The sequence below is a fragment of the Nanorana parkeri genome, unplaced genomic scaffold (genome assembly GCF_000935625.1).
Source record: "Nanorana parkeri isolate BGI_ZX_2015 unplaced genomic scaffold, ASM93562v1 scaffold310, whole genome shotgun sequence".
NCBI lineage: Eukaryota > Metazoa > Chordata > Amphibia > Anura > Dicroglossidae > Nanorana > Nanorana parkeri.
The window spans coordinates 87,213-101,679 of record NW_017306578.1 but is presented as its reverse complement, the minus strand read 5'-3'; the positions used below and the strand labels follow the sequence as shown (position 1 = coordinate 101,679).

Sequence of the window (14,467 nt, the reverse complement as noted above, 5' to 3'; positions counted from 1 at the left end):
TACCGATAGGAGAGTATTCAATTTTCCATTATATATATCCTGGAGGAGGAGGTGATAATACAGTAACATAAACCAACCCTACCCTTTGTGGTGGAGGAAGTTATGACAGTATAGAGGATACTATTGGACAGGGGATGCCGTGGGTAGACTTCCTGCTCTGCCTCCATCTTTCATTACTTCCTAAGGAAACTAATCCTCAGAGAGGACAGGTATTCAGAAACGTTTAGAAATGTAAGGACCACTGATGAGATACATAAAATACTTACAATTTTTAATAGACTATGCCATGACATAGGCCAACAGTGGGCAACTCCAGCCCTTCAGTCTTGCAGTTCCAGAACAGCTGGAGGACCGGAGCTGGCCACCCCTGACATAGGCCATGAGTTGGAAAATACTTTTTTATTCAGATTTTATCATTGATATTAAACACATTTGTTCAGCCTTAACAGAAACTTGTTTAGGGAATTATTTTGTACTAAGAGTTCAGTAAAATAATTTTACAATTAACATATTGTACTTCATCTACTAGGACCTTGGTACAATATATTAAACAATTAACATGCTGTACTCCCCCCGTTAAAACAAAGAGTACATAAAAAAGTAAAATATGCAGAAACAGTATCACCTACCGTTCTCTTTACTCCGCATATCTTGGGAAAGCATTGCCTACCCAGGTCTCTGAATTGAGGAGTATTCATAGTAGACAGAACAGAAGGGGCAGCATTGCTTAGAATGCTGCAATGGAATGGGATGACAGGCTGTGTTCTCTGGAAACAACAGAGGTGCATGACAAATGATGTGAACACATACCAGCGCTGAGTGATCAACAGTGTGTGAATATGTGAACACATACCAGTATTGCAGTATAGTGGAGGTGCAGAAGATTGGAGTAACAAAAGCCCTGTGAGGGCAAATACGAGGATCATGTTAAGAGAGGGTTAATGATGTTTAGCTTGAAGATGCTATTAGAGTGTCTTAAGGGTGATTTTATATGCCCATCATAAAACATACTGTCCAATACCTGAGCCAAAGGGGCTACCCTAATCAATGACATATTGTAAATGGGTTTATTTATTTGGGTCAAGAGCAATGCAGTAACACAGAGAAACCAAACAAAATCTTTCCTGTATGTTACTTAAGGAACCTAAATCTGAACTCCGGGCACAAACCTCTATTTAAATATATTCTGCAATAGCCACAAAGGATATAAATCTAGTTTGCGTGCACCAAACGCCTTTGCAAACCCGCATATTAACTTGTAAACATAGAACTGACATCATCACTGTGCTGCAGATAGCTTGTGCAGAGAGCAGAGCTGTGGGAGGAACTCAACAAGCCCCACCCATTACAGGCTGTCTGCAGGAACCTACAGGAGACAAGACCAGTCATCCTGCACAAAGAGAGAGAGCAGCAGTGACCAGTCTTTAGGATGCTCCTGCACAAAGGAAACGTTTCACACTGGATTACTGTACAGATCTGGAAGAAATAAAAAATAGCATGCCAAGATTCAAGTGAAAATACAAATTAACCTTGTATTTAGACAACATTTTCTTATTCCGGAGTTCAGTTTTATTTGATCACTGTACTTTTATTCTTTAAAAGGTTAAACACACCAATCAAATACATATATGGGAGCTATTTTACCTGCCAAAGGATTTGTATATCTGTCCACCCAGTCCTATGATTTATACAGCCCTTACTTTTCTTTACTCTAGTTAATCAGCACTGCTAGGCCACCTCCCAGCCTGTGTTATTTGCAGAAACAGACTTATGAGGCCATGTCTCTGCTCTCATCTCCTGTCAGCACGCTTCTTGTCAATACATATTACTCAGTACTTACACTCATCTGCCCTCTCTCCTTGGAGATCCACACAGCTGCCAAAGCAGAATCTCCCTGGCCTTGCTCTTCATCTCCATTTATTTCTGTGGAAGATGAGCCGAGCCAGAAGATTTTGCAGCGGAGGCTGCGTACCTCTTAGCAGGTTTCACATTGAAGATCTTTGAGGAGAGAGGAAAGATGAGTCAAAGACGTATGGTACTTGCTAGGAATTTAGGGGGAGGATTAAAATCTGACTGTTCTTATTACATTTGCAAATCATTACTGCCTTTCAAACCTCAAACCCAAAACCAAAAATGTAATATACTGCAGTGTGGCAGTCATTAGATGTGGAAGAACATTTTCAGCAAGTACAGAAAATATCTGTTATTCTTGCCAGCAACGCAGTGTCCTTGTCACTTCCTGTGAGTTGAGATGGAAGCATAAAACCATTTTTTTTCTTCCCAAAACTACTATACCTCCATTTCCCATGTAATGAAAATGAAGAGAGGAAGACATATATGATGTCCAGCCTGAGTGACAACCATGACTCCCCGCACAGGTACAATGAGAAATGAATATGGTCACCCTGTGACTTCACAGCTGGCTCCGCCCAGTTGCAATGAAAGATCAGTGTCCCCAGGTTACCCGGGGACGCTGAACTGTCATTAAACAATGATAACCCCGCCCAGTTGTTATTCATTGGCCGAGACCTGCTAGAAGACTCTAGCAGGTCCCGGCCAATAGGAAACAGTTTGGCGGAGCTAGCTGTCACCGCTAGCTCCGCCCAATTGTTTTTTTTTCTTTTTTCATTAATCTTTCTTTTTTTTCTTTTTTTCAATCTTTAATTTTTTTATTTCTAAAAAAAAAACTTGATGAATTTTTTTACATTGATCATTTGTTTACATTTGTAAACATTTTTTTTCTATTTTTTTCCCCCCAACTTTTTTAATAGTTTTTCTATTCTGCTCGGTACTCGGCAGCATTTGGCTACTCACTCACTGCCGTTCGGGGCCTATGAGAATAAGCCGAACAGGAGCGAGTAGCCTGCAGGAGGTTTGGCTTAGCCGATCTAAATGTTGGATCGGCTGAGTCGAACTCCTTCTTCACTTCGGCTCAGTTGAATATGCAGAGCATGTTCGGCCGACCCGAAGCCAGCCAAAAGAAGGTAGCCGATGTATGGCTGATTTCAGCTTTTGTACGGCTGAAATCAGCCGTACAAGCCTGAAGTGAATAGCCGAATAGCGTTCAGGTCACTTCACTTTGGGTGGGTTATTCACTCAGCTGCCTTTGGCAGCTATGTGAGAAACCCTCTAAATAACTAAAACAAATATAACTAATAAAAAAGTCTTGGAAACATTTTAGGAGCCAATATGGAGCTCAGCCACACAGAACTATGCAACAGGCCCACTCTAAAAAGAAGCAATCAGGACACAAATAGGGGAGATTCTATATATCTATAGAATTACAAGTTTAATGAAAACCTATAGTCGGGGGAAGTGTATGGAAAGCCATTCTGGGCCCCTCTGAAAATGCCAGTTGACTGTCTGTCATGGTGATCCAGTAGCTTTAAAATGTTCTTAGGCCCAGACCCAGAGTGAGTATGTTGATCAGGATTTCTGACTTCACTTGCTACATACTTGTTCCTGATGATGTACTAAAGCCAGATGCAGCCAGGCAACTAGCTTCCTTTAGAGAGAACAATCAAGTCAGTAACTGAACCACATCTACTACTTTAGTATTTCAATCCCAATGGGTAAACAGGCTTGTAAAGAGTGATACTTCTTTACACATGAAAAGGAGACCTGCTGGCCAGATAGAAAACTGTATAATATTCATGTGCGGTCATATTTACCTGACTTACTTTTTTTTATGTATGAGTCCTGATCATAATAAACAAACTGTATGTACAAAACCACTAGTAGCGTAAATGGTCTTCTTTCAATAAAATGAATCCATCTCACAGTTTCTAAAGTTGTAGGATGACAATCTCCTTATCTCCTCCCATCTCTTATTCCTTTCTATTGATCAGTGAATCTATTTGCTGTACCTACTGGATGATACTGAGGCACAGGACAAATGGGGGGTAGAGCCAAGCAAAACTACAAGAAATGAACACATCACAGTATATTGGATTTGTAAAGCTCCTGGGGCACTTCTTAGTACTGTATATCTAAAGGTAGCCTTAGCCACTTATAAGTGCCTGCTTTTCAATTAAAATGGCAGCTTCATCAATGTAATTTTTACATTAAATAAAGAAATATAATGTAGAATTCATAGATGATCTGATCATCGTATGGACCTTTAGTGAAAAAGTGTCAAATCACCTAAACTTTTTTTTTATCATTGCAGGCAACAGCAACCTACTGTACAATAGTATGCTGCAAAATAATACCAAAGAACATAGACAATTTGTTTTCACATTGAAAGGGCAACACAACAATTATGTTTCCCTGAATACGTTTTCGGATCCATAATCCATGCTACTGGATTCTCATAGCTGTCCTCTAGTGACAATAGCTGATCATACAAAGTCTTTCTAGGTATTATGCTGGTGAACCACATTTTATTGCTATATTTAAATGTCTACTTCAATTATCTCTTAATATAAAGTGGTACAGACACAGGTGCTAATTGCAGATAACTGTTTTTATGTGCCCAGTTTCAACAACACAACATCACATACATCACTTGCTGACAGATATAGCAAAAAGACTGCATAGCTAGAAAAGGAAAAGTAACCATGCCAGATATACACTATATTGCCAAAAGTATTGGGACGCCTGCCTTTACACGCATATGAACTTTAATGGCATCCCAGTCTTCGCCCGTAGGGTTCAATATTGAGTTGGCCCACCCTTTGCCGCTATAACAGCTTCAACTCTTCTGCAAAGGCGTCCACAAGGTTTAGCAGTGTGTCTATGGAAATGTTTGACCATTCTTCCAGAAGCGCATTTGTGAGGTCAGGTACTGATGTTGGACGGGAAGGCCTGCCTCGCAGTCTCTGCTCTAATTCATTCCAAAGGTGTTCTATCGGGTTGATGTCAGAACTCTGTGTAGGCCAGTCAAGTTCTTCCACCCTAAACTCGCTCATCCATGTCTTTATGGACCTTGCTTTTTGCACTGGTGCGCAGTCATGTTGAAACAGGAAGGGGCCATCTCCAAACTGTTCCCACACAGTTGGGAGCATAAAATTGTCCAAAATGTCTTGGTATGCTGATGCCTTAAGAGTTCCCTTCACTGGAAAACAAGCCCACACCATAATCCGGCCTCCACCAAACCTTACACTTGGCACAATGTAGTCAGGCAGGTACCGTTCTCCTGGCAACCGCCAAACCCAGACACGTCCATCGGATTGCCAGACAGAGAAGTGTGATTCATAACTCCAGAGAACACGTCTCCACTTCTCTAGAGTCCAGTGGCGGCGTGCTTTACACCACTGAATCCGACGCCTTGCATTGCACTTGGTGATGTAAGGCTTGGATTCAGCTACTCGGCCATGGACACCCATTCCTTGAAGATCTCTATGCACTGTTGTTGTGCCAATCTGAAGGCCACACGAAGTTTGGAGGTCTGTAGCTATTGACTCTGCAGACAGTTGGCGACTTCTGCGCACTGTGCGCTTCAGCATGCGCGGACCCCGCTCTGTCATTTTACGTAGCCTACCACTTCGTGGCTCAGTTGCTGTTGTTCCCAGTTGCTTCCACTTTGTTATAACAACACTGGTGTCCCACGGGCCTGTGATTGGGTGAAATGTGTCAGTGAGGCGGACCTTGGGGAGCACACCAGTGATGGGGTGCAAGCTTCAATAAACTATTCCTGCAGAATTTGGTGTGCCAGCTTTTCTTCTATTTGTATTGCCTACTTACTCTAAGACAAATATAGCTTAGCTTAGACACTTGCAGCAGTGTGAGAGTGAGGCTGCAAAGTACCACTGCATGGTAAGAGGCTGTAGTCCTGAATAGAAGAACACAGAAAGGCCTGTCTGACCTGGACCTCAAGGTGTTAGATTAAACTCATCTGTTGACTCTGTACCTTCTTTACAGCATCGCAGATTGTGGGGAGATTGGGTTCCAAGTTATTCTTTGTACTGGGTAACAATGTCCTGAACGCTGAGCTACAGCTCTGCTTTTGAAGTAGGAGTAGGAAAATTAGCATGTAAGAGCAATTCTTCACCATTAATAAGTGAAAGTATCATACAATATATTGCATTTGCTAGAAATCTATTAGTCATAAATACAATATACAACCTGACATCAGAAAACATAAGGAGCGCTTACAATAGGTATTGTCCTTTCTTTTCTAATAATATTGTGACCACAGCAACCAAAGAAAAGGTTGAAGAGAGTTTCATTGATGATCACACAACTTATGCAATGTTCAATATTTTTATTAAAATCTGCCTCTGCTCATGACCAATATGAACTATGTGAACTTTGTCAAAACTTAACACTCTGGTCATGTCAAAAAGTCATGTGACTAAGGACTATATAACCAGGGTAGTATGTTACTGCAGGTATAATAAGGCATCTTCTTAGTTATCAATGTGAAACCGCATGGTATGCAAAGGTCTTTCATCCCGTTCAGTGAACCATAGCATACTTAGCAGGAGTGCTGACACAATGTTCTCAGGCATGTGAAGGACATCTTCATCTTTCACGTGCTGTCAGGTGCATGAATGAACCTTTATGATGGGAGGCCTGTATGATCAATTAGTAACTATCTCCCTCTAATCATGGAATTCACCTAGGCATCTGATGAAAAGCATAAGTGTCAGTACTGGAGCTGGGAACTTGGTCTCTGAGATAATTAACTTGGCCTGTTGTGACAGGTATGTGGGATTTCTACTGTAGACGCAATACCATGTCATCTGCCACCAAAACTTTTTAAGCTCGCTAGGAAAAACAGAACGCACACATATGCCTTTACACGTTCATTGTATATACATTTTAAAAATATTATTAAAATATTTTATATATTATGACTGGCATTTTATGATGAGGCCATTTTTTAAACTGAAAAACTGCAAATGTATGGTAAAAAAAAAAATACATGCAAAGTTTGATAGAAAAAACATGCAGAACTGGCTTTTTTGGGGGGACAGCGTGCTTTTGTAAATGTCTCTTTTTTATTTATTGTTTGCTGCAGCCTTGCAGTGATTTGTTCCAGTTTAATTCGAAACAGTGTTTCCCAACTCTGGTCCTCAGGGACCAGTGAAAGGTCATATTTTTGAGACTTCCAGGTGCGAGACATAGGTGCATTAAAAAAATGCATGCACCTCCATTGTGTTTCTCCTTTCTGGGAAACAGACTCACTACACGTCTGGAACCCTTATGGTAAAAGGTCACAATTCGCTTATTTATTAATTTATTACAGGTATTTATATAGTGCCGACAATTCATACTGCGCTTTACATAACTGCACATTCATATCAGTCCCTGCCCTCAAGAAGCATACAATCCAAGTTCCCTATCTCACATACATGCATAAAAGGACCAATTTAGACACTTGCACAGAAATTCTTCTATCTGTCAAACTATCTAACATCAGTAATGGTGTAGACAGTCATCTTAGGTATAGTCGCACGATATACCAGTAAGGCAGCATAGTGTAGTATTTTATAACAAAATATATAAAAAACATATAAGAACTCACATTAGAAGGTACTAATAAGAACTGTATATACTCGCCCTGCATGTTTAGCAATAGCCACTTGCTAATGACATCCCCTCCTCTACCTAATGCGTTTGGACTTCTTTGGGGTCAGATGAGGTGGCGCAACCATAGAAACCTATATTACATCTGTTATTATCTCTTACAGTACCAAATGGCTAACCCTTAGGTGCCCTATAATCTACATAATTTTCTGTCCTGCATATCTCTCCAGGTTCATATCAATTATATGTTTACAGAACAGGATCTCATAATAGCACTGAAAGGGAAGTATCACCTGCAGGGAATTCACAAGATGCAATGCTTTTACAATGGGAGTGGTGTCTAATGACACAGTTCCTTCTGATTGCTTGTATAAAAGTGTGAGAGGTCACTGGCTGCATAAATGGTCATGCAGGCCATCATGGTGGAGCCCATGAAACTGCACTAAAATCCAACAAATGGCACAATGGTTTTAACTCAAAATCAAAATGTCATTAAAGCAGAACTTCAGGAATTTCAAAAGTTAACCCTTGCAGTGGGGCTACCCCTGCACTCCAAGGGTTATCTGCTTGTTTTGTCTAGGGAGTGAAATTAAAGATATTCTCACCTGGCCCTTGATCCTGCCTGGCTGCTGGACCAGTATCCACAGCTCCTTTTCCCCTAGGCTCCATTGGTCTAAGGATCCGTGACATCATCACATCTATTCACTTGTGAGGACGCTGAGGGACATTCCAGCGGAGCGGAGGGAGAGAGAGGTGAGTAGTCACTGCCGCAGGATCGAGGATCAGCTGAGTATTTCTTCTCTATTATCACCCCTAGAGAAACACGAGCAGTTAACCCATGTGGTGTGGGAGTAGCCCCACTGCAAGGGTAACTTTTCAAAATCTTAAGAGTTCTTCTTTAATATTCACGTCAACCAAACAAGCACATTCCAGTTAACATAATCAAAACTCAATTTCAACGCTTCACTCTCCGTTTAGATCATATTGCCATTCAATGTAGTTTACTAAATGTGTTTATAGGAACAAAAAGTTGTCTTCAAAACATTATATTTTTTAGTTTATTAATATCTTCCTGGAGCTGAGACCTATACAAAAGTTCTCCTCACAACATTACATTACATGTATGGCAGTTAAGGTTACATTATTGGCAATGCTAAAATTATGAAATCATTTTCTCTGTCATGTGCTCAGCCACAAGGGATCTGCAATCATCTTTTTTTTTTCCTTTCTGTGATATTCTGTTACAAACAACATTTAAACAAGATGATACACCCCAGAGAAGACAGGCTGTGCATTTATAAATCACCCCCATATGTACATTTATACAGTATCTCAGCATCACCATAATGAAGCTTTGACAGCATGACACATTGTATAGGTTAACATTATGTACTCTTTCATGTCACTTAAGTAGAGCTTACCAAACTCTTTGCATTTTTTGGATTTTGGCCCAGCTTTGCATCTCTCATGCATATTTCTGAAAAGATATACTGTATGCTATTTTCATGGATGGTTAGGAGAAAATGTCGCTGGACTGATCTTGATTTTATTTTACCAACTAACTACGCTATCGAGCTTGAAGCTGTCACGGTCTGTCGAAAGCTGTACATTAAGAGACGTGTCAGTGACTAGGTACACCATTTAACTCTGGCTTAGGACAACAGGGGATAGGATAATAATTTAGACTGCCAGAAAAAAATACTTCCTTTTGCTTTAAGAAATAAAGACCATATTCCTTATCATCTACCTAAAACTTGTTTGATGGTGGCAATTGTGTGTGGCGTCAACAGAGTGCTGATGGCATGGGCACAAAAACTAAGAGTGGACTGTATGAAGCAACTTGTAGCAGGCTTTACTGGTTTGAAAAGCAGTGTTAACATCCCCTATATTTTTGTTTTTAAGAATGGGAGCCAAAAAAATTTAAAACACCATTTGTGGATATTTAGGCTGTCCAATTTATGTAATTTGCAACAATGATTCTATATGACTTATATTTTACAAATAATATCGTGCATTAGTCTTGAATTACATTCTGTGACAGAATCAGTGGCATCACACTGCTGCACACCAAACAGACAACTTTCTAGTGTTTTGGAGGCCACAGAATAAAAAAATTAAGAATTTGATAAATGAAGATGTTATTGGAGCACCGTACCTGGCAAAAGGCTAGTGTACACAGGCTTTTAAGATCAGCCAGACAGATCTTCTCAAATGCCCATGTACATTACATAAAAAAATCTGTAAAATTATACACAGTTGGCAACAGAGTTCAAAAATTGGATATGCTAACAAAAGTGCAAGAACCTTCTGGTGCATTCAAGCCCTTGGACTTTAGGCCTAGGCTGTACACTGGGCCTCAACTTCTCTCCAAACTGAAATGAAGTTCCACCTCTCTTTAGCAGTAAGTTCCGTGTTGGGAAGAGTGTAGGGGCAAGTGATAGCGAAGCTTAACCAGAATCTCTCACAACAGTTATGTTGGAGGTTCATTATTATAAAAGAAGAACTGGGCTACCCCCCACTACTGCAAGGGTTAACTGCTTGTTTTTGTCTAGGTGCTAAAAAAAGTTATACTCAACCAAACTGCTGAGTCGACTTTCTGCTTGTCCGATCAATGAAGCGCGTCTCCTACTCCACTGAACAGATGATATGTTCCTCAGCGTCCTCACGTCTATACACTTGTATAGAATGTGATGGCACAAGGATTCTTGGACCGCTGCAGAGGAGGCGAGAGAGACCCTAGGGACCGGTCTAACAAGACTTTTAGTACCTAGAAACAAAAGAGCAGCTAACCCTTTTATTTTTATTAGAGGTGCACCGAAATAGAAATTAAAAAATCAAAACGAAACCGAAGTAGAAAAAATTGTCAGGCCGAATCCGAAACCGATACCAAAAATGTTTTTATTTACATTTTTTACAATATTTTATTTTTTATAAACTTATACATTTTTTTATATTTATTTTTATTTATTTATTAATTTTTTATTAAATATTTTTATTTTTTACTTTACTTTTAGGGGCCTCGGGGAAATATTAGGGGTCTGAACAGACCCCTGATATTTCCCTTTTAAAATAGAAAAAGAGATTGAGAACACAGAGTCCTCAATCTCTTTTTCTGTATCCCCTGTTATCAATGAACCGGAATCCTCTAAGTGTTCCTTTTCATTGATAACTTTAGAATATAGTATGTTTACTATAACCACAATTATGAAGTCACAGAAATAGATATTTAGTCAGACATTGCACTAACCACCTATATTTTCATAACCTTACCTTGACTCTTCTGTGCAAAATGTCTAAATCGGACTGTGCAGTACATAAGTAACCAGAGCCCTCCATAATGTTACAGACCAGGTCAGACACACCCCCTCTCTTCCTTAGCGCAACAAGAATGGGTGACGACACTTGTGCTGAGGGATGTGGACATTATTCAACTATGCTCATTAAGCACTATGAATGAACACGAGTGGATATAGATCACTCCCATTCATTCATAATTGAGGATATAGTAACCATACCATATCCTCAATTATCTACAAACACTCAGCGATCACTGATCACTGAGTGTATGTAGCCTGCTCTCCTCTCTGACACACTGTCACAGGAGGCTGAGCGAGCGGTGCAAGAGGAGAGCCCAGCCTCCTGTGACAGCGCTGTCTCCGCACCCACACCGCTCTGCCGCAATGTGATAGGCGGCCGAGCGTTGTGGGAGGAGAGACACCTCACAGCGTTCTTGTCCCGCAGCGCTCGGCCGGCTGTCACTTTCTCTCCTCCCCGCTGGGACACAGAGCAGCGCCCAGCAGAGAGGAAAGAAATCACGGATGAACCGATATATCGGCAGGAAAATTGCACTTTTGGCATTATGCCAAAAGTGCCATTTTCGGCCGATATGTTTCGGCGGCCGATATATCAGTGCATCCTTAATTTTTTTTTTTTTTATATCTCATAGTCTGCTAAAGAGATCTAGTTTTGCAGACAACTAGGGCGCCATTCACTCCTAGGTAACCACATTTTCACACATTTTGTCGTATTTAGCGTATTCAGCATGTTTTGCACATTTTTGCACGCGTTAGACGAATCTACGTGAAGACTCGTGTTTTAGCGAGCAGATTGAAAGACATTGCGGTCAATAGACAAATACGCACATAAATGCAAAACGCTTGTGTTGCATGTTTCCAGGCGTTTCCATTAAAGTCTATGTGGCCAAACGCACTGTAATCAAACCAAAAAAAAAAAAGAAGCACTGTACTTTTTCCAGCATTCTACGTTTTACAGCTTGAGACAAAACGCTCAGGTGTGAATAGTGAATAGGGGCCATTGAAATGAATGGGAGTTTTGTCGAGCTTAGCTTTTAGCGTCTAAGTTGTGAACAGTGACTTAAAGCAATGTTTCTCCAGTCATGAAAAGTATAATAAAAGAAAACCAAAGTAAAAAACAATGAGGAATCAGTGGCACTGCAAGCTGGTTAAACATATATATATAGCAACTCTACATTATGAAAAGAAGCATGCCAGCAGAGTTAGAGTAGCATATGCTGTACACAGCAATCATTAACCAACTCTACTTGGTTGCTATAGCAACATCACAATGTTTCTTTGTTCTAGTGTTCATATATGAACCCTGATTTCATTTACCTAGCAGTACATTCACATTGTGAGTTCATTACTGTTATTACCGCATACTTCAACAGGGGACATTCAGTGAATACTGACCTTGAAAACATCAAAGCAGCATAGCAACTACCACATGTAATACGTTGTACAATGGCTACTTAACTTTATATACATATAATAGCAAAAAAAAAGAAACATATAGTTTATTTTTTAAAACTCCTTTTCTCTTCATAATCTTTGCATCTTCATTAAGCCATTTACAATGATCAAAGCTTGCACTTTATTGTAGACAATTTAATTTACTGACCTCTAGCTACACCAGTGAAAATTAAATTTAGAATTGAAAATCAGAGATGTAGGGTTTCCCGCCACGTGTAGAGAGAATGGGAAGGACAAGAGACACATCATGAGCCTCCTTGTGGTGAGCCAGTTAGCTGGTAGGACAAAGGGTTAGTGTGTGGAGTGCACCGTGGTACCAGGAAAGGGCAAGTGGGATACAGAGTGAGGACGTGGCTGATTGGTATCAATTACCTGGGCATGCAGTGAAGCGGGATAGGTAAAAGCAGGAGGAGGTAGAGCAGGTGCTAATTCCGCTGGGTAGAGGGGGTACGGCGCCCACACTTCAGGGCTACCCGGGTAAAGTGCAGGCATTGTGAGTTCATCTGCAAGAAAAGAATAAGGACACCATGTTAGTAATAACAATGTTGGAGAACCACAGTGAGAAGAACTGGTGGCAAGATCTATTGCATGCTTTGTGCCTACAGTGTTTACATTTGAAGCCCAGCTGAAGTCACAGAAATAGATATTTAGTCAGACATTGCACCAACCACCTATATTTTCATAACCTTACCTTATCTCTTCTGTGCAAAATGTCTAAATCGGACTGTGCAGTACATAAGGAACCAGAGCCCTCCATAATGTTACAGACCTGGTCAGACACACCCCCTCTCTTCCTTAGCGCAACAAGAATGTGTGACGACACTTGTGCTGAGGGATGTGGGCATTACTCAACTATGCTCATTAAGCACTAAAGTGGGAGCAGGAGGCAGAAACACAATTATTTAAGGCACCTGGAAATTAGTGAAAACACGTAACATTTGGTAGTACAGGAAAAAAAAAATGTTTGAGATGACATCTTGAAGTTTGGCAAGATGTACATTTATATGCCAAATTTTTTTTTTTATAGTGCTGGTCTTGAGATAAGCATAGAATGTATCTTATATCTACACCTTTATTTATTAATAAAATAGCACACATAGCAGTGTGCAGTTTTCCACAGCAACCAATCAAAAATGATCTGATTCCACATAATGCCAATTTTGTTTTATTAAAGGCTATACAATACTGTTGTTTTTTGCAGGATGGTATTACAGAGAGCCCGGAGTGTATACAGAAGTGCACAAGCAATACCGATTTTCCTACAAAAGCTCAAGAATTGTGAGTTTTAATTACTTGCAGAAAAAAAGCAAAACCAGAGATGCTACACCCCTCCAAAAGCACTCTGATTTGTGAACATATGGGCTAATTAAGTAGCAGTGCAAAACATTACTAATAACCTAAACATTTAGCAAATTAGAGATTCTAATTTCAATCAGTCATGGGTGAGCGCTGGTAGGCCAAAACATCTGCTGCTCTTTTCCAATGGTGAGAATTTCCCAATGCAGCATGTTCCTGCTTTTCCACAAGGTCATAAAAAAGCTGTGCCTTACTCACAAGCAAACACCATTATTATCAGTTTATTTAACAATAGTGTGGAACTCAAGACACACTGCAAAACACACATATGTAGGCTCTTATATGCCAAAGAATTTCTAATTGCATCCAGACACTTTTGCAACAGACAGCACAAACACGAGAGTTACACCACTTTCAATGTCAGAGTTAAGGCCTGCCGATTGGACAGTGAAGGAGCAGCAACACACTGATAAGTCATCCCTTTGCTCATTCTTCTCTCTCCTCCTCCCAGAATGTTCCCTGACAACACATGTGCTTGTAGAAGAGCCTGACTGGCTCCTAGTGCTGCCTGTCCCTCACCTAATCTGAGTGTTGCTGTGCTGGGGTTGTTAGGAGGTTGGTATTAAGACAGTTTCAGGTACTTATGCTGGTTGTACATAACAAATACATACAAATAATTTGTAGTTCTATTCAGCCACTTGTGTTGCAAGCACTCAGTGCCACCCTGGCCTGCATAGCCAGATATGTGACAACCCTATGTAGTGGCTGAGCTTCACACCCCTTCACACCCAGTCTGCACAATGGGCACTGAATGAGCGACATATCATTACTTATTCATTGCCAAGTGGGCAGACAGGTGACACAGGAAACTGTCAAGTTGAATCAAGACATAATGGAGCTATCTTCCTGGTTATGGAGTGTTGCAGGGA

At 40.5% G+C, this 14,467-nt stretch overlaps 1 protein-coding gene across 1 annotated transcript in view; it reads right to left on the bottom strand.

Moving 5' to 3' along the window:
- Positions 1-12,397: 12,397 nt before the first annotated feature.
- The window catches only part of RBPMS (RNA binding protein with multiple splicing), a gene marked incomplete at its 5' end in the record, with an annotated part of 52,798 nt that continues 50,728 nt past the window's right edge, over positions 12,398-14,467 (bottom strand). The window contains 2 exon segments of the mRNA XM_018557896.1: positions 12,398-12,563; positions 12,565-12,745. Coding sequence (XP_018413398.1) covers positions 12,488-12,563; positions 12,565-12,745 — 257 coding nt within the window.